General features: G+C 43.4%; 1 protein-coding gene across 7 annotated transcripts in view; it reads left to right on the forward strand.

Annotated features, from left to right (window-relative positions):
• Window positions 1–10,361: 10,361 nt before the first annotated feature.
• ACACA (acetyl-CoA carboxylase alpha) overlaps window positions 10,362–20,984 on the forward strand; it is a 128,090-nt gene continuing 117,467 nt past the window's right edge. Inside the window, exons 1-3 of one of the 7 annotated variants that reach the window (XM_054085068.1) lie at window positions 10,362–10,456; window positions 14,536–14,582; window positions 16,244–16,496. In XM_054085068.1, the coding sequence (XP_053941043.1) occupies window positions 16,270–16,496 (227 nt within the window). In that variant the 5' untranslated portion in view covers window positions 10,362–10,456; window positions 14,536–14,582; window positions 16,244–16,269. Of the gene's footprint in view, window positions 10,457–10,735; window positions 11,510–11,574; window positions 12,903–13,142; window positions 14,447–14,535; window positions 14,583–16,243; window positions 16,497–20,984 lie in introns of those variants that run through there. The other 6 variants (XM_054085065.1, XM_054085062.1, XM_054085064.1 and 3 more) reach the window with 6 other exon arrangements.

The raw sequence follows: 20,984 nt of genomic DNA on the forward strand, positions 1-20,984 counted from the left end.
CAGGCTGCCCAAGGCCCACCCAGCCTGGCCTGGAACCCCTCCAGGGATGGGGCAGCCGCAGCTTCTCTGGGCAGCCTGGGCCAGGGCCTCACTGCTTTCACAATGAAGAAATTCCTCCTTATGTCCAGTCTATGTCCACACTGTTCATTCTTTGGAGACGATGTCTTGTGTTCAGTGTGACCTGTGCTGAACAGAGGGGTCTTCTATAATCGCCTCTCTTTGCCTCTCTTTCTCTACTTCACACACAGAGCTAGCTCCAAGGCTCCAAATTAGCAAGAGTTTTGACTATTATGAAGTTCATAATAACATTAAAATTAGTCCTTGTAAAATAAGAGAATATGCATAAGATTTCTGGGAAAATTTATACATATGAATGTAGGTGGGAAATCTGTCCCCAGCTCTTGTCTCACTGCACACAATCGATGGACATCACTCTCTTGTATTGCCCAGGCCTGGTAAAGGATGTAGTGGTAAGGCAACAGCACAGGTTGCCCAAAGAAGTCGTGGCTGCCCCATCCCTGGAGGTGTTCAAGGCCAGGTTAGATGGGGTTCTGAGCAACCTCATTCAGTGGGAGGTGTCCCTGCAGATGGCAGGGGGCTGGAAGTGGATGGGCTTTAAGGTCCCTTCTGACCCAAACCATTTTATAATTCTATGATCTTAATAGGGCTTCATGTGTTTTGCTTTGCATAGGACCCTAGAGCTCGGGTTAATGATTAAACTTGCTTGATTTCAAATAGTAATTTGTTTTCGTATTTGACCATCTGCACAGTCAGCATGGCACAGCGGCAATACTCACCTCTCATCACCTCATACACTGCATCATATTCCTGTGGGGACAAGGTACTCATTCAGAGCCTGCTGCAATTGTAACAACAATGCTGACAATTAAAATGTGGTTCAACACAGATGTTAAGTAGGTTCTCTATATGTTTATGGTGCCTTGGTGCTAGCAAATGTATTTCATGACTTTAAAATACTTCCTTATACTTGAGTGCTGTTCTGTAGTAAACTCGACCTAACTGGAAAACCCTACCTGTCTGTCCCAGGTGGCTCAGTGACCCTGTACCTCTTCCACAAAACACTCCCATCCATACTGTTTCTGTGCAACATTTTTATGCTGTTGTAAGATAATAATTTTGTGTGAAATTCTTCTGGTGCCCTTCGGAGCATGCCTGATGTTGATTTAGATGAACAGGATCTTCATCACTGGGGGGAAGTGGTACATTGTTCACTGCGAGGCTTGAAGGCTCATCTATTCATTTATGCAGATTCTGAAGCATTTAATCCTTCACATGGGAACCTGAGATGAGAGCTGTTCTCTGTAGCAGACAGATGTAGCCTTTGGCAGTTCAGATCTGAGAGATGAAGATTGCATTAGATATGAGTACATTTCAAATAGATCAGAGATTCATTTTGTATCAGCACATGAGAACGTGCACCAACTCAGACCCAAGGTAAGGTTAAAGCTCAGTAATTAATATCTGTGTGATTCCTGTTGAGGTTGCATGAGAAGGTTTGGTATCCTAGGACGTTTGCTACATGTATGCTTCTTGTCCAAACTACTTAACTGCAAGACTAAAAATACTGGCAATTGTTTCCTTTTCCTTTTGCCCAGGCCCAAATGTATGTGAAAAATTACAGGAAAAAATTTAAGGATTTAGAAGAGGCAGAGTTTGGAATGTCAATGGAGTATTTATTGCTTTTGCCACAAGTTTTTCCTATATCCGGGAATTAACATAAGAATCTGGGTAGTTAATGAAAGGAATCAGCATATGGGTGTCTTCTCAGTGGCTGCTTTCTGCTGTTCCCAGTAAGCGGTGATGCACCTTTGTGGGTAAAAAGGGTGTTCTTCTGCAGCTGTGCATGAGTAGGTTTCATGGATGGCAATGATTTTGGATCATTTCTTTAGAGATCTTGCTATTATGTCTCTGTATGGGAAGGGAAGAAAAAAATATTCATGAGGAATTTTAAGCCACCCTATTTCTAGAGTCACACACTAGTGCCAGCGTTTTTTCAGATCGGTCATTTAGTGGGGCAACATTTCCTGGCTGAACTGAACTAAAGTTACAGCATGCCTGATGTCTCCTGGAGGGAGCAAGGACATAAAAACTCTTTTGCCTTGCGTCTGTTCAAATGGTTTTCAGCTTAGTAGGAGCCCAAAGGTTTTACCACCTGATGGCTGTTCAATGGCTTGTGTGAAATGGCTCTTAAGGGTCTCAGTTCAATTTCCAAACCTCTCACTATAGCACATTTCTCCCTGCAGTTACACTCCGAGAAGATCTAAGTGGATAATTTGCAATGAGTAATGCGCTCACATGCTGCCTTTTTCTATTCAGAAGTTTTAACAAATGAGGTAATTTTCATTTGCTATTTGAAATTATTTACTGATAATTTCTGCAAATTAAATACTCTCAAGCGGCTTGTTCAGTATGTGTAATGTCCAGAGGGCTTCTCCTGTGTCAACAGGGCTAAGCTCTCTGGTCGCACTATGAGGCAGTGAAAGCTGGGTGACAGACAAGTAACTGTGTAAGCTCAAGTTCAGTGACTTGATCCCAAGTCACAGTGAGAGGTGGGAGTAGAGACTTAAGTGTTCAACCTCAGCGGTTCCCTTAATGGGGTAGGAAGCACAAGATTAAATCATTTCTTTGTGAAAAGGCACATTAATAATTCAGGGTTATTTGATTTTTTTTTCAGGGGGAAGGCATAGGTCTATCTAATTGGAATGAGATGATCTTTAAGGTCCCTTCCAACCCTAACTATTCTATGTCTTGTGTTCTTAGTATCTCCCTCTTGTATACATGCCCTCAACCAGCATAAATAGTTCATCCTGCAGCCTAAAAGACTGGAGAGGGTTGCCTGGTCTTTGAAAGTCTTGCCTGTTCTCTTCCACCCCTAAACTGTTCATCAGTACCACCTCTCCCAGCTGCCAGCAGCTGCCTGTGCACAAGAGCATGGAGTTGTTCTGGGTTGTTCTGCTTTTTGACAGAATTGCCTCACAGTGACAGCAGTGATTTGAGGAGCAGTTGGTTGCAACCCCAAATCAGACGTTCCTCCAGTAAACCAGTAGCTGGCTTGACAGGAAGGTAGTGAATTAACCTGCTGCTAATCTCTGCTGAGGAGGAGGGCAAGGTTTCCTCTAGCAAGAGCAGGGTCCTGATAAATCAAGAAGTTTGTGAGGTGATTGCCGTCATCATAGTACAGTGAATTCATGAGGTCTGCAAATCTCAGACTATGTGTTTTCCTTGTCTCGCTGTATTGAGCACACAACTTCTGCACATATCTGTAAAAACATTTCTCTCCTCCTGATAACTTGGTAAATGTATTTCAATTCATCAATCATACTTACAAGGCAGTGTTCTGGGTGAATACAGCTAGGGATTGAGATGAGAAACAGTCCTATTCAAACACTTACCAGCCTGGGAATTTCATATATTGCATGGGCTACCAGGAATGCAAGGGATGAACACTTTTATGACGACATTTAGTTTTTATCTGTTCAGTGTATCTTTGTCATTTGTGGATAGAATTCCATCTAAAATGAGGTAGAGTGATTCAAATGTGTTTACACAGAAGAACAGTTCCAAGTCTCCTGTAGACTTTCACGGGAAGCTGTAAATCTTTTTAGAATCTTAGAAACTTTTTACTTTAAAATATTTCCAATGTTTTTGGGTTCCTGCTTGGTCCCTAGATGAAATTGGTCTGCAAGCCCAGTCATAGTAGTGAGGCTTGCAACCTCCCGTTGATGCCAGATGAGGTTTTCAAGGGAAGCTCAGATCCCTCTTGTGGCACACTTGGACACGGTAACTTCTTGTGCAAGTCACCGCTTCACTGCTGTTCCCTTGTTACAGCCATGGATTCACAAAGCACCTGGGCTAATGCATTATCTGGTGGAGGCAGTACTGCTAGTCAAAGAAATTCCTGTTTGGGAGAACTGTGTTTAGGTAGTGTGTGTGAAAGCCAGTGTCTTTTTCTGTCCTTTACATCTCCTGAAAATGTTCCACACTATTAAGAACTGTCACAGCTTTCCTCTCCCATGGACGTCTTGCAGGATGATGCTCAGATTTCTTACACTGACCGGTGTTGCTGAGGCATTTTTTCATGTGACATTTGTAGTTTTTGGCGTCTGAGGGAATGGAGTGAAGGATGAGCCTCTTTTAATTATGACACATAGTTAAGTCAGTACTACCTTTTTTTAGTAAGAAGTTTTAAATGTCAATGTTTTGCTGACAGCAAAGGTGAAAGAATTTGAGGTGAGGGCATATGGATTAAAGATGTAGTTCAGCGCATGGTAGAGGAGAGAAAGTTAACATACAAAGATATAGGTATTCATAATATTATGTAAGTTATGCTCTTACAAAATCTTTAGTTTTATTCAGTTAGAAGTTGGGAGTATGTGAAGAATTCACCTTTTCTGCTGAGATTTTTGTGGGCAAACACTAAGCTAAATATTAATGTTGTGAGCATAATTACGTCTTCTCTTGATAATCTCAAAGCCCTTTTTATCTTTAGTGCTTCCTCTGAGTAATGTCATAAAGGTGTTTGAGCAGATACTGAACTGATAGAGATCCCCAAATAGCTCCGTAATATATTCCTGTTCTGAACTCCTGCACCTTTAGCGTGGTCAACAATGTGCACAGTTTAAGTAAGAGCCTTAATTCACTGTAGATTGTACTAATTTCTAGCTTTGATCCCATCAGCAGAGATGTGGAATTTTGTTAAAAATGGACTTTGAAACGTATCTGTCAGTCAAATCTTCTTTCAATAGATATGTCACAAATCAACCCTGGTCCTGGAAACAAGTCCCAGAATTAAACACTGAAAAAGGCAAACGCAGCATCTTGTGGGAGAGTGGTCTGGGCCATGCTGGGATCCTGGGGTGGGCTGGGGGCCACTGGTGGCCGTGGGGCTGAGTTCCTTCTAGACTGGGGCGAACAGAACCTTTCCTGCAGCCTTCTCCCACAAAGAGAGTGTCTTCAACAACTGTCTGAGAACCGGGGGAGCTGCAGGTGGGCTTGAGCCTTCCCAGGCACAAGCCAAGGGTCAGCCTTGCTAAATACACCGTGCTGCTTGGATGGAGTAAAACCAGCATGACACAACCTCTCAGGTAGCATTGCCCTGGCCTGTCTTTTGAAAAGACAAGCCTTCCCACTTGTGGAGGGCAGCTCTGCACAGGGCAAGGACAGTGCTGCAAAGGGTCACAGCGCTGGTGTGGGGAGGAGTGATGCCAAGCAGGCTGGCCCCTGGGCATTACTGGCTTGTTAGATGTTGGATAAAGCCTACAATTGCTTAGGAAATTAAGGCAGCCTGTGCTTTTCTGCCAGCCCTGGTGTGGATTGCACCCAGGTTGGAGCCCTGTGCCGCTGCGTGAAAAGCAGTGGCTATGCCCAGCAGACTCAGAGGCGATGGGTAAAGGCAGCATCCAGAAAAAAAATGGGGAAATTATCAGGCTGCTGTCTGCAAGTTTCACCAAAAAAGTCCTGGTGAGGTTTCTTGAGGCTGTGGGGTGAATTGTTTGTGGCGAGCTGGCGTTTTCTGTATTAGACACGAGGTGGCGATGGGAATCCCTGCTTCTTCCAGAGCCTCGGGCTTTTAAATGCTGAGTAACTACACGCTTGTGTCCTCGATCCCAGAAAGACAGAACATTGTTGTTCACTGTAAAATAACCCCTGACATTCCAAATGACTGATGTTCTAGAGACTCCATAAACCTTTCCCATAAGCATTGTTACTGCCAGAAGATGCTTGAGTTTAAAAAGAGCAAATGGAGTGGCAAGGGCTTGTACATCGGTATTTATTTTACATGCCTATTTTGTTTAGATATTCATGGTGGGGTGGAGTTTAGTACAGATATTTAATATTTAAAATGTAACAAGTGGTATAAAAAACAGATTCTTTTTGCACTCCCCTTCTCAGCAGGTTTTTCATTTTATTGTGTCCAGCTGCTAGTTCAGTGATTTTGGTGGGGTTTTTTTCCAATTAAAATTGAAAAGCCAGTACTAGAATTGGAAAAAAACCCACTACGGTAAAGGTATGAAAAGATAAGATAGTTCTAGCATCTCAAATAGTGTGGCTAGTATGAAGTAGCTTTGATCCGCTCCATACCTAGGAGAGCTTTCCAATACGTTTGCCCTCATGTTTTTGTGAAGTGTTGTGTTTATTCATAACTAACATCCAGTTACCACAAACCAGTCATAAAAAATGAATGTAGAATAAAGATACTGTTCACCATTTTCCAGTGAAAAAAATAAGAATTTGACTCTTACTGAGAAGTATAAAACTCCATACAATCCCTCACACCAGGGAGTATAAAGAATGTACAGCTCCAAATCAATACATTTAAATGACCATCCGGTTGCATTAATCTTTTATTTTGTAAATAATATATTAATGCAAAATAAAATAAAGATATTCACTCACATTTCTCTGCTTGTGAAATGCACTGCACGGATCTCCAAGGGATCTCCATTAGGATCCTTTAGAGAGGAGGATTTCGTCATCTGGTCAATAAGTGTGTTCTCACTCAGCAGATCAGTGTCTTATCCAAACTTTCTTTTCTACAGGTAGGTTGGATAAGACATTTCAATTCTGTATCATTTTTTTAAGCTATTTTTCCATGCTTGCTGATTGTTATGCCACTCCCTCAAGACAGAAATCATTACAAATTAAAAATTCTTCAGCCTGTAGATAAAAACTCAAAATACTGGAGACGTAATTAAATTATAAATAATTTCAAACAACTAAGTGTTTGGTTTTAAAGCAGTTATTCAATGCCATCACTAAATGTTCACCACCCCATTTACAGTGCTGAGTTTCGCTTTCCGATTAGTTCTGCTGTGTCTCCTTCTGGGCTGGGAACGCCGAGACAAGCCTAACTTTGCAGCTTTACACAAGGATTTAGGTTGCTTCCTGAAGCTGTAAGAAAACTTGGGACCAATAACAGCACCTCTTGTGGACTGAGTTTAGTGGTGGCATCCGACCTGCTAACTGGAAAGAACGAGGGGTTTTAGTAGCGATTATCCTGGAAAATGGGCAGATACTGTCAGCGTGGTGAGGATTAACGTTACATTTTTGATGTTTAAAATCCTCTCTAACATTTTCTAAACGGCTGAAACATGATTTTGCTTTAAAAAGCTGTCTGACCTTTCTCTCTTTTAGTTGCCTGCCAGGACGGGAGTTGTGCCAGGATGGATGGTGTCACCAACCCCCCCTCACCTAGGATGATCTCTTCTGTGTTTGCACTGATGGATGTTATCAGGGCCTGGGGAAGAGATGTGGAACCCTAACTTGGCGTCATAAAAGGTAATAACATTTTCCCTGTATTTTTTTTGGAAATCATTTACTTGGATTATTAAGGCTACACTTGCTTTCTTGAGAAAATGGAGGGGGTTGCACATGTAAAGAGTGCTTGGCACTCATAAGTCACGTAAGAGCAAATCATGTACTGTGTGCAATTTCTGAACATGATAGAAAAAGTACATGTATTTAACCAACCCCTCACCCCAAACCAGAAATATGGTTGCAAATCAAAATCTGATAAAACTATTGGAAAGTATGTCTGAGCTTTGTGAAACAATGTTTGTGTTAAAACAGGCATTATTGCTGCCTACAGTTTCAAGCTTGAGCATGTTTTTAATGAGTTCTTTGTAACTATTCAGTCTAGAATTAAGGGAAATTTTGAACTCCTATGTAACTTGGCAAAACTCACCACGTGTCCTAAATCCAGGATTTGATTCAGCATGGCCATTGGCAATTGCTGGGCATTCCTTACCCTGCAGTGTATTCCAAATCAGTTACTGCAATTCCTCACAAATTGTCTTTCTTTGTAAAAAAGTGTTCCACCAATACCTGTTCACAATGAAGGGAGTTTTGCTTGCTGGCTTCGGTGGGTAAGAGAAGGTGTGAAAGACAAAATGCCCAATGCTTTTATTTGCTGGGGTAAAATTCCCATAATGGAATATTTTGGGATCTATTCTGTGTGGTATGTCTACAGGCTATTAACATCTGTCCTTCTGTATGATGTGCCCTCAGATCTGTCTCTGTGAAGAAGCCCAACCATTAACGTTATGATGATAAATGAAGTGCTGCTTTAAGGCCCAAGGCTATTATTACTGTTTAATTTGAAAAGCACCTTCCAAATCCATGCTTTATTTTTAAGGTTAATGTATTTCATTTGCTGTTTTCACGTGTTCTTTTCTCTCTTTGGCCTTGAACAAGAGAGTTGCTACAGGGTTTAATTATGTTTAGCAATCCGTCCTCCAGCAGTGTTTGAATAGTATGTGTTAACTGAATGGATGAAATGGGCAGGGCAGACAGGCAGCAGGCAGGTTTTAGCATGACCAGAGCACTTAGAACACTAGAGAGGATGAACTCGGCACCTGTCGTAATCTCTGATTTTGTAAGTTCAATGGATGGTTATTATCAGTGACTTAGGACACAATCCCTCCACGTGCCAAGTACTCCCCCTCGCTTCGCGTGAGTTGGGATTTAGTACTGTGTATGATTAAGCTAACACTGACGAGCCTGCTCTTTTAGCTCCTCCATACAAATACTTAAATGGAGGAAGATTCTTTATGTAAAATGCAAATAAAAATGTCCATGCCCTGAATAATTTTCCAGCTTTAGCTCTCATGGAGTTGGGAAAATGGTCTGTTCCCCTCATAATACTATTAACAACAAAGCCTTCAGTAAGATTTTCCAGATGTGTAATACTTGCCTGCATTAGGCACATATTCCAACATGTGCTCCCAAGTCAGCATGTTGTTGTTTCCTGTGAAATCAGTCTCACATCCCCAATAACCATTGGCTTGGTCTCAAAACACACCTCAAGACAGAAATTTCTAGCAGTTTTAAGCTGAAGTCTGTGGCTGAGGAATTTTACTGTTCTGACTCCTGCTGCTGCCACGAGGTATCTGTGAGGCAGAGATGGCTGTCCCAGAGCAAACCCTGGAGCCAGGAGGAGCTCTCTCAGGAGCTCCTCTCAAACCTGGCATCACCTTTTGTTTGAGGTGCAGGAATAAGAGCCCAATGCACATAGAAATTATACACAAATCCCCCATTTCCCCACAAAGGACAGAAAGGACAGTGATGTACAGGGATTGATTCTGTCCCTCTGAGCACTCTGAGGGTGCTGATGGTTGGAAGCTGTGCTGGTATTTCAGCTTTTATCTCCCCCGGCACCACTGCCACTCCCAGCAAGAAGAGGATCTGCCTACACCAATTACCAGATCCAGCAGCATCAAGAATGAAACTCGCATTGCTTTATTAGATTTCAGTAGCTTTGTAATGCAACAATCTTTAAGCAAAGCTTAAAAAGTGAAAAAAGCAGCAGGGGTGGTTCTTTAAAGCGTAGTCTGCAGAACAAGCAGCTCAGGGTCAAAGAAACGCTCTGGCAGTGCCTGGCCCACCTTGCAGCATCCTGGCCATCGCTTCCTGCTGTTCCCAGCCTGTGCCCAGGAGGGGACACACAGGTCATGTCCTTGCTTGGGCGCAAGGTGCCAGGCCTGGTGTGCGGTGATGGCCAGGGAGTGAGGAGCTGGCAGGTGGGGGTGCTGCTGCCTTGGCAGCCCCGGCACCGGCTGGGTGCCTACTCCCACCTGCCAATCCACCCTCGTGCAGGTTTCATACAGTGATTTAGGGACAGGAGGGCACGTGTGCCTGTGTCCCTGTGTGTGTCTGTGCGCTATCTGTCTCTGTGCATCTGTGTATCTGTGCATGTGTCTGTGTCTCTGTCTGTGTGTCTGTCTCTGTGCGTGTGCCTGTGTGTCTGTGTCCCTGTGTGTGTCTCAGTGTTACCTGTTTGTATGTGTCTGTGTCTCTGTATGTTACCTCTCTGTGTCTGTGTGAGTGTCTCTGTGTGTGTTACCTATCTGTGTGTCTGTGTCCTTGTGCTTGTGTCTCTGTTAGCTATTTCTCTGTGTCTCTGTATGTTACCTGTCTCTGCATGTCTGTGTCTCTGTGTGTGTTACCCGTGTGTCTGTGTGTGTGTGTGTCTGTGTGTTACCTCTGTGTCTCTGTGTCTGTCTGTGCATGTGTCGGTGTCCCTGTGTGTGTTCCCTATCTCTGTCTGTCCCTCTGTGTGTGTGTCCCTGTGTGTTACCTGTGTCACCAGCGCCTCCGTCACCTGTCTCTCCGTGTCCCTGTGTGTCCCTGCCCGCCCCTCCCGCAGCCCCTCCCGCAGCCCCCCCCGCGCTCGGCCCCGCCCATCTCCCCACTGGCCACGCCCCCCGCGCCCGCTCCGATTGGTCACGCCCCCCGCTGCGTCCCCCGCGGGAGCCAATGGGCTCGTGGCGGGCGGGGCGGGGTCGGAGGTGGCTGACCCGCGGTGACCCCTCGCATCACACCACCGCGGCGCGGGGGGCGTGGCCCGGGACGGGGGGCGTGGCCCGACGGGAGGGGCGTGGCCAGTGGCGCGCGGCGCGGGGGCCCGCGGCGCCTCCGCAGCTGCCGGCACGCTGAGGTGAGCGCGGAGGGGGGGGCGGCGGCGCGACCCGCTCCCGGTGGGGCTGCCCGGGGCCGGCGCGGCCTCCCCGCGCTCCTCTTGCCGCCTGGGCTGCACCGGGGGCCGCTCCGGGGCGGGGGAGGGGCGGCTCGGCCTCGTGGGAGGGAGGGGATCCACAAAGGAGAGCCCCCGGAGCGCTCTGGAGCAGGGCATCCCTCGAATCGCCAGCCTTCTCCCGCCTCGGGGAGGTTCGCGTCGTGAGGGGAAAGTGCGGGGCCTGATCACTGTGGAGAGGCTGGAAGTGCTGGGAAAAAAATAATGGAGTTGTAAAAGCGGATTGGCAGGACAAGCCATCCTCGCCTCTGCTTTGTGAGCTCTCCTTGAGAAAGTTTTAAAATGCAAGGCGCCGCGGCTTGAAGAAAAATCCAAAGAAAAATTGTTGTCTGTTCAGTGTAGCAGGGTGTAAACGTTCCGCGAACCGTTTAAGCGATGTCTACCTCTCTCCCTGATGGTGGGGTTTAGACACGGTCTTGGGTGTTGTAGCAAGGAAGGATAGCTGTAAATATAAGCTCTTTTTTTTGTATTTGTATTTTGGAAGTAGCGGGAACATACTTTACCTCTGGAGACCCAGGAAGTGTCTGCTTTTAGATATTTAGCTTTATATGTTTAATATTGATAGGGTGAATCTGAACACTGGCTAATCAGAACTCCTAACCTGTTCACATCCAGTTTGTGAAGTACCTTTCAGCACAGAAGAAGCAAGAGAACGTCACAGGGTGTTTGATATTTGCTGAGGACAATGTGGGATAGGAAGTGAAGCAATGCCGAATTATTAACGGGGAGGCATGGCACACGTGGAGAAGAATTGGACTCGTGGCCCACTGGTTGCATAGAGATAGAGGTTGGCACAGCTTTGAGGCTGAGTGAGCCTTAAACACTGCAGCAGCTGGGCTGATAGGAGAAGGCAGCCAGGCAGCTCTGCAGGTGAACAGTTTGACGCTTGGTGGCCTGTCTTGGTGCAAGTCATCTCTTTGCCCTCTCCTGATCTGGAAACTCTCGGTCCTGGTATAGGTGAGCGTGTTACTGATTTTGATGTGTTTAGGGAAAGCATTTGAATAGTAAACTTGTTGAACAGATACTGTCTTTATTTTACTGTGGTTTTACCTTTTTCCTTCCTTTGTTTTCTGTTACCTGTGTTCATTCAGTTAGGGTGATGGACTTACACGTGTCCATTTCACTGGTTTACAATTATTTTTGTTGATTAGCAATACCACAGATCCATGGGCTTTAAACAGAAGACCTTTAAATCAAACTTGTTTTGTTAGATTTCCTTTTTTATATGACTTATCGATATTGTAGAGGCACTATTTTGAGTCTTTTGGAGGAGTCTTCAAGACATTTTCACTGAAATAAGGTTCTCCTCAGTAGTGTAATTGTCTTCAGAATTGAGTGGTTTGAAAAAACTAGAAACTTTATTTCCAGCTGATGTGTAGGTTTAGTGTCTGGGTGTATTTTACAAGAATAAAAGTGATCTTAAAATGAAACTTTAAAAGACTTCTACAGTCCAATATTTTTATGTATGCATTTTATTAGCAAGCCAAATATTTCCCTAATGATAGTAGTAGGGCAGCAGAGAAGTGAATGGGGTTTTGTTTCGCCTCGGGCAATACAAGATATTACTTTTTTAATTTGGATTGCAGAGTTTTCATTGTTTGTGCGGAGGCATACAAAAAGCATGATTTGTGTCTTAAATACCTTGATGCCTGCAGATCTGGGGAGTTAGGAAAGTGCTGTGTATCTGCAGGCCTCCAATGTGAGCCGGCTTCAGGAGGGAGGGAGGAGGACAGCATGGCTCAGGTTCTGTGAAGATTCAACTGTGATTAAACATATTTATGTAACGGAGCAGGCTCAATGCATGATGTTACCTGTTATTAAGTCTTTACAGGATCGTATTCTCAATCTGTGTAATTCCATTCAGTCTCTGCAAAAGTTAACTGGTGTGACAGGCTATGTAAACCTGCAAAAAGAAGTGTAGGGGCTCTATATAGTTGAGGATCCAGACAAGTTTTAGGGTCTAGTTCAACGTTGTTAAACACTACATCTCTTGTGGCTACACATGAATATTGTCTTGGTGGTCAGCTGGGCTCAAGATGCTTGTTAGAAACCACAGCAGTTGTTTCAGACAGTGAAAGTGATCTGCAGAGGTTTGGTGAGACTTGTGCATTCTGTTTGCAGCACTGAAAGTAAAAGGCTTTTGTGTGGTGATCTCCGAGGAAGTATGCATTGTATTTGGCCCCAGACAATGCTGAAATTAGTTTTAAAAAGTGAATAACAAATTTTAGCGTACTGAGAACAAGCTGAGCTTATGTCTAATTCAATGCAAAGTTGAGTTACTGGCTGATTGCAAAACTTCGGCAGCACTCATGACTTTGGGACTGGACTACAAGGGGTTGGAAATGCACAGGTAAATGGACTTGAATGGGGCTTCATGAATAACTGCTTCTGAATGGAGTTATACTAACAAGATGTTCGAGTTACGTTGTTTGCGTGTGGTATTGGGGATTGGGAATCTTGGCATTTGCTTTCTCATGGGGTATTTGAGTGAAATGCTTCACTGCCTGTTTCCTTCTCTGCTCAGAAATAAAATAGCCTTGAAATTTGCTTATAACATAAAAGTTCTTGAAATTAGAAAAAGATTTTCTTCATTAAGAAAGAATTTAAGTTAGTTTGGCCGTATCCCAGATTCTTCAGCACTGATGCTTGTATGAAGAGTAAATCTGTCTGGATGAAATTCTGTAGGAGTGATCTGATGCCAGGATAAATATACACATAAATATTGTCTTCATGTTTGTATGCACGAACAACATTTGATTAACCTTTGTTCTCCCTGAGCTATAAGTCCTGCCCAAGCACCTCAGTTAAAGAACTCCTCCTGTATGCCTTGATTTCTGCATGTGATGGATAGGTATGCAGCCTTTATGGTTGCTCTTCCCCTCCTTCTCCATCTGTACCCTCAAAAAAGGCAGATCGACCTACCCTTTTTATGCCTATGTTGGTGACATATTTGTGGCTTCTCAGTCACAAAATGGTTAAGTACATCTCTGTAAAATGAACTGCTTGTGGCCCCGGTGAAACTGGAGTTTGTGGGAGTAGGGATGTCAACACAGAGTTTGATCTAAATAATTCAGCCAAGTACATTCATGGCAAAAGTGCATAAGCCAGTTAGATCAGTTTTTAATTCTCAGTTACTAATGAAAAGAAGGAGCATGGTGTTTAAGGGTTGCAGTCTCTAAATTCCTTGTCTGTACTTTTAATTAAACTACTATCATGTCCTATTTATATTATACCATGGACCAGTTTCGCCTGTGTACCGGATGGAAGCTGTCATGTTCATATCAAACCAATTATCCTGCATCCCTGTGCTTGACATAACATGGTTGTAATTAGTGGGGCTGACGGGATTGTCCCACTGGTGTAGGATGTCAATGTAGTGTGAGACATAAGGGTATCTAAAAAGTCCTTTCTGCACAGTAAAGTACCTGTTGGGAAGATGGGGTCCTGTGATAAACGTCCCCTTGTCTGGTCCATGTCTGTATTGCCATATCACCATTTGTTTTGCAGGTAAACAATTAGGTTTGTTCATGTAAAAATACGTCTGTGTCTTCTAGCCGCCGTTTTTTCAGAGATTTCTAATTATCCTAGGGATTTACTCCTGACCATCAAATTCAGCTGAAATTGGCCAGCAGATGCAGAAGCTGACAGGGGGAAAAAAATTAGACACGGGTAGATAGCGCGGGTATAAAGTGTAGTTCCTTTTAGAAACAGGACTGAAATATGTGTGGGATGATGAGGTGTGTGCTAACACGTTGCTCAGGAGTTGCCAGAGCGATGGACTAAGCTGGAGGTGCCATGGCGCGACAGGAACATTGCAGGTTCAGTTCCTGGTTTACTCTGTGACCTGCAGCAAGTGATCTAGTCTATTCTGTACCTGTGCTTCTTTTGTGACAGGTTCGTGTTCAATGACTCCTATCCTCTGGAAAACACACATAGACTATTCTTCATAATAATATTTACCTGTTGATTCTTTTCTTTTCCAGTTTGTTTTGGAGGTGGATAACTGCTCAGATTGCAAGAATAACAAGAGGTTAGTGCGTTCCTAATTGTGTAATGATGTGGCCTGTACAGCTGTGTGTAGTTAACCTGTAAGTGCACCAAAGTCAGGAGGAACATGGCGTATCAAATGTTTACTCCCTGTCCCACCTGTTTTTGTGCTGTGAGATGCTCCTTTGTTTCCTCCACTGGTCATGCTCAGCTGTAATTATTGTTTTTTTTAAATGTTGATGAAATTGCATTTATTCCTTGTTGGAACAACACTGAATTTTTGGTACTCAGAGTTCCCCATACTGAGATATGCTTCTCTTTCTATGTAACGATTTTTTAAATGGAAAATGGAGACCTGAACTTGTGTGTTTTCCTCTGACAATTGTAAGTCATGCCACTAAGTTTCAACATATTCCCGTAGAGCAGACATGGATGGTCTAGGACCAAAAGGGTTAAAGTCAAGGTGAAGATATAGAAGATGGCTGCGCCAGTCTTAACAGTTCACTGCTGCCAAAAAGGGCTGGTTTGGCTTCTGTCCCCTTCATTCCTTACTGGTGTCTTCCCATCACCTCCCTTCGCTGCTCCAATTCCGCTTGCTAACTTCGCAGGAGATTATCTTGTTTGGTTGGCTATGGTTCTGACGCTTTTGTTGAATTGGATCAGAGGGCGGTTTCGAAAGCACCAGAGCTGGTGGGGAATAGGCAATGTGAACACATAACTGCGGAAGAAGTAGATATGAATGGAGCGAGACCTTCCACTTTGGCAGAGATGGATTGTTAGATTTGTTAAAGTCATCCTGGTGATGACTTATCCTCAGACTTGAACGAGCTTTGAAGATTGAAGTCCTCCTAAAGCTTGATCTTTTCGGGTTATGGATAAAGCAGATGGCACAACAGTATGTGGAAGGAGTTCATTGCTGTTATATATATACCTGTTATATATATATATGCTATTATAATATACCTGTTATATATAGAGAGTGAACTCTTACAGAATCATTTTTTATAGGATAATTAAGTTAGACCCTGTAGTTGTTCCAGAATTTGTGGATGCTTCTCCAAGTAAAAAATCAAAATTACTCGCTTTGGCTCAGCCTGGGAAAGGGATGGTTTTGACCAATCAAATCCATCATTTGATTAGCAGTAAGTAATGCTCAGTGCAGTACTAGCACAATGAGTTCGAGCGTTCAGGTGGTGTTGAAGTACAAATTTTTAATTGCCAAATTGCACAGGATGGAAAGGCCTCTGGAGATCATCTGTCCCAACTGCCTGATTAAGCAGGGTCTGCTAGAGCAAGTTGCCCAGGTCCACATCCAGTTAGATTTTAAATCTCACCAATAACTAACTAACTGACCAAAGAATAATGATAAACCAACAACTTTGGATTTCTATTCATGCATTTGTATGGCTTTTCTTTTTTTCTTTTCTTTTAAATGACTACTGCAGCTTTGTCTAAACTAGCAGGTTCTGCCACAGATCAGAATGACCAGCTGCTTTGATCTCATAGTCCCTGTGCAAACAGAAAAGTCAATGATTATAGCAGAAGTAACTATTCTTGATCCTGGAGTCCTTTCTGGGTTCAGCTGTGGTGTTTTCACATTGCATTTCCTGTCAGAGGTGAACCTTGCTTTGTCCTCTCATTTGTCCTGCAATAGCAGGTATTAACCTCAGGTTTTGTTTTTTTGCTTTCCTTTACCCCCTACAGCGCTGAGAGCTCAATTTGTAGGAGCCATGGAAGAGTCTTCCCAACCCACAAAACCCCTGGAGACGAACGCTCACTCTCGCTTTATTATTGGCTCTGTGTCAGAAGATAACTCAGAAGATGAGACAAGCTCCTTGGTGAAACTTGATCTGCTGGAGGAGAAAGAAAGGTCTTTGTCGCCTGTGTCTGTCAGCTCCGACTCCCTTTCAGATCTAGGACTTTCTAATGCTCAGGATGGCCTGGCAAGCCATATGAGGTATGGATAAACAGTACTTGGATTCAGCCTTCAGTCTTTTTTACCCCATCCATTCCAAAGATAATTCAAAGATTCAACCTTATATCCAGGTTTGGCTTCAAATGTTTTTGTTGTGTCAAGGTGTCTTCCAGCATTCTGTTTCTAAATGATCTCTTGTATGTTTGTCTCTATCAAAAACTTCTATTTTCCACTGGTTTTAATGAAATATCTGTGCCTGAATTCCTTAAGCGCCTTTTGGATGTCTCAGCTGTTGACTGTTACAGTAGGCTTGCTTATACTGCCTGTCTCTTCTCCTGGCTTTCTGAAAACTGAAATGTGTCGGTTGAGATCTTTAAACTTTTCTCTTGCATGTGTCTTTTAGATGGGCCATGTTTGTTGAGAACAAGGACAGTATTTGCTTGTTTTGTCTTTATGTGGCATTTGCTCCTTTGTATGTAGCCAAAGAATTGGCAGGACCCCTGGCTAAGAGCAGTGACTCCATAGCACTTGAAATGTTTTTCAGTTTGGATAGAGACGATTTTGTTGGTGATTAAAGACCGGTATCCTGCAAGTGGTGAAAAGCTCGATGTGTCTGCTGCTGCTTGCAGCTCAGTGAGGTGCTGGCCTCGCAGCTGGGAGAAGGGCTGTTTCACTCCCAGTCCTAGTTCTTCATGGCTCAAATGAACTTTTAAGTTGGGCTTTTGACATCATGTTGTTAATATTTGCTTGTCAAAATGCCCCTGTATTTTTGCAGTGTTACTGATTTACATACTGGAAGTGGGATGTGCCCATTGGCTTTTCTCTCTGGTGAAGAGCCTTCTCTTCTGCTTGCCTTTTTAAAAGGTGTTCTATTCCAGGAATGTACAGGACAGTCTGAGTCTCACTATAGTGCTACCTTCACTTTGTTGTTTTTGAAGAAGCCAAAAGGCTTCTGGCTTCTACTGATGAAGAGTCGATATTTGTATGACTAGCTAATCCTTTTAGCTTGTTCTTCTGTTTTCCAGTTTCTTTGCTTGTGGATATTAAAGAATTTTGATCTGTCCTTTTGTTGGTGATTCCCTTCCCACCTCAGGGAGGTGACCACTGAAAACAAACAGTAGCGGACTCTTTGGGTTAGGGCAGAAGAGAGATGAGTCCATACTTTGCAGGGTTGTTATGGCCATGCTGATGGACATGTTTAGCCAGCTGGCACTAATATGATAGATATAAAATCTTAAACCAAATCTGAGGAGGATTACCTTTCCAAAGGCTGCCAGTTACAATAATTTGGCAGCACAAAAGGTAGTTTTGAAGCAGGAAAAGATCTAGCCCTGTAACTGTATATGTTTTGGGAACAGAAGAAACTGGATGAGCACATAACCATTAGTGTGGAAACGGACAATAGGTAAGCAAGAAAATCAAACAGCTTCTGTGACATTGCCTGCATCAGAGCTGTAATGCAATAGGCACACAACCTTGAGCACCTCTGTTGTAACTTGCTTACTTTGTAACTCTTTTGAGGGTGCTTGACTCTTAGTTAAATTGGAGAGAAATGCCAAATCAAATAGAGAAGTTACAGCAATATAGACTGTTTTTCTAAGATAAAGGTGGATTGAAATAGTTTTCCAGGATGGTAGTGCCTTTCATCAAAAGATTTCAAAATAATATTTACAGATGGAGAAACTGAGACGAAGATAAGTTCAACAACTTGCCTGAAGTCACACTGGCAGTAAATTAATGGAACACATGGGTGTTCTTGCTTCCAGCTTCTTCTTCTTAGTTAGAAAGCTACAACACTTTCTGAAGTGACAAAGATGAATTCATGGGGAGTTCTGTGCAGTTTGACCAACAAGGTCAAACAAGGTGCAGGTCCAAGGGAGCGTGTCTTTTTGATGAAGGTGCCAATAATCTTTCCATTTGCTGATTAGTTTCACACAGGAAGTTTGGTCTGATAAAGATGAAGATATCTGGTGTTTGAAGTGAGGGGCTTAGCTACAGAGAATTCCTTCTCAGGGAACAGTTGGACTAAGATCCAGAGTTTAGTCAGCTGAAAAAGGATTTGTCAGTGTACCTGAACTATCCTTTTACCGTTTTGTAGTGTGCCATGTAGTAAGTCTCTTGCTCTGAGAGCTAGAGAAAAGAGGTTTCTTCTTGCAGCACAGGAGAGCTGAAAGGTATGGTCGTCAGCCATCTGATCAAGTTGTTTTTTCCTCATACTCTCGGTTACTGAAGTTTAGACAGTAAAACTTCCTTTCCCCTCTAAGCTCCATTTTGTTGCTTTGTGTTGACTGTAAGACTGTCTGACCCATACTATCATATTCAGAGCCAGTGATTGTGCCTTCTGTGCAGGAGCTGTTGCTGTGCTTTTCTTGATGTCTCAAAGCAGATTTTTACCCCTCTGAGGAGCACTATCTCAAAATCAAAACGACTTCGGTGATTAGAAATGCTCTTCCATGGTCATCAGCTCTCATAAACTGTCCTGTTTGTGCTATTTTATAGCAAACAGACTCCTTATAGTAGAGGCCAAATTTAAGTCATTGTGAGAGATGCTTGAGCTTTTGATGCCAGGATGGGAGTCTCATGGCAATTGTGCCTCGCATCAGACCTGTTCATCTGGGAACCTCTTTCCCTGCAGTGACAGGCATTGCTGCTTCTCACTTGCTCTTGGCCTCCCCCCTAAAAAGCAACATTGCATTCTCAGTTCAGGAAGTGTAGATGTTTCAGTAGACTGCCTGGCATACGTTCAGTATTGCGATTTGCAGCTCCGCTGCCTGAGCTGGAAAACATTGCTGAGAGCCTTATCGTCTGGCAGAGTTGTGATGTGCAGTCAATATATCCTGACCCAGCTGTGGATTAGACTGTATGCCAACTCCTGTTTCTTCATTTGGGCATGCAGAGTGTGTGTGCGCTGGGTTGTTCCATCTATCACCTTATTGATCTGGTTAAGTGTCGATGGTGTTGCTAAAGTCTTGCTGGGACAGGTTGTACAGTGTAGGCTGCCATTCCACAAGAGATCTATGGACACCTTTGATTGTGCCAGCTGGCTGCTACTTCATAGGATTGAGAAAGCCATACTCTGATAATGAACTTTGAATGCTGTGTGGTACATAAGTGCTTGACAGAAGTCGTGTGTTGTAAGAGTAACCATGCAGATTAAAATGTCCCGATTGTTTGCTTGCTTGTAGTTGTGCTTTATTTAAAGAGTGTCAGTAATAAAAATCATGTGAATGTCCTCCCTGCTCTGTTAGTTACAGCATTCAACATCGAAACAAGTATTCTCAAGGGAAATATTCTACTTGTATACAGTCTACAACAAAATTTACTCTGTGTTGCGATTTGCACCTTAAAATAATATGTTTGGTTTTATTACCTGTTCTTAATATTTTTTGTTTCCAGGAATAATGGTGATGGTTTTTGAGTTCAGAAATGTCTGTTGGTGCTTCCAACTGAAGTCAGTGGTCCTGTTGGGATATAGCTTTTGCTTGTCGTGTTGTGAGCTCTTAGACAGTTGCTATGCTCCTTTCTGAAGTTTTGTTGGTAGATTAAGTAACTTCCCTGTAAAAGCCGCTCGGAAAGTATTTTGGGTCTGTTTGTTTTGTTTAATAAATTGTTCTTGACTATTGCTAAATTTAATTCCTAGCTTCAAAGATGGTATCTTGTATCAAATTCTTGTTTAAAATAGAATAAATGCCATGTCTTCTGGTATTTATACATCAGGGCTCGGGTTTCATAAGCAATGCAATGGGTGTACAAAGTCACCTGACAATCCACTTGCACCAACTGAAAGCCAAATTTTTGGAAGTAGCTCAGCTGTTACCTTTGATTTTAAGCCCACAAACAATTTTGCCCTTAGCGCCTAAGGCATTGGAGTGTGCAGGAGGCTGGAGGCTTGTGGAGCATGATACTGCTGAAGTTGAGTGCAGAATACCTTGGGAGGCGCTGTCAGAGGGAATGGGTCATGGGGTCTGTGGAAGAGCCTCAGGAGTGACGTGGTTTTGATCATAGTACGTGAGTGTGTGGGACCCAGAGGAGCTTTAAATCGTCAGGCTCCCTCCCATAATAATGGCAGTGATGTTTGGTTTGGTGTTTTTTTGTGTGTGTGTTGGCACTTGGTTGTTTGAGAGGAATCCAAGCAGCTTGTGCCCAATAGGGCTCTGTAGTTTTGGAACCAAAGTTACTGCTTTAGGCTAAAGACTCACCTTGGCTGTTCAAAATCTGCCTTAGCATGAAAGTGAAGTTATTTTGCCAGGGAGCAGAGAGAGGGCTGTTGTTGGGTTTTGTTCTGTGCCCTTTATTTAAATCCTTAATCTGTCAGCTGAGTTGAGTCTCATTTTGTTTTGATTTATAGGCTGAAGCTCTGGTTTCTGGCAGCGTCTGTGCTAAAGCCAACTGTCCTGTCTCTTTAAACTTGCAGGCAAAACCTGTCTTTGATTAAATCCAGATTGCTGCCTCCCAGTGCCTATTAGCCAGGACACAGTAAATCGTTTACTCCGGCTGCATAATTCAGTATAGCTTGCTGCACTACATGTG

Source organism: Cuculus canorus, chromosome 20 (genome assembly GCF_017976375.1).
Source record: "Cuculus canorus isolate bCucCan1 chromosome 20, bCucCan1.pri, whole genome shotgun sequence".
NCBI classification, from domain to species: Eukaryota; Metazoa; Chordata; class Aves; order Cuculiformes; family Cuculidae; genus Cuculus; species Cuculus canorus.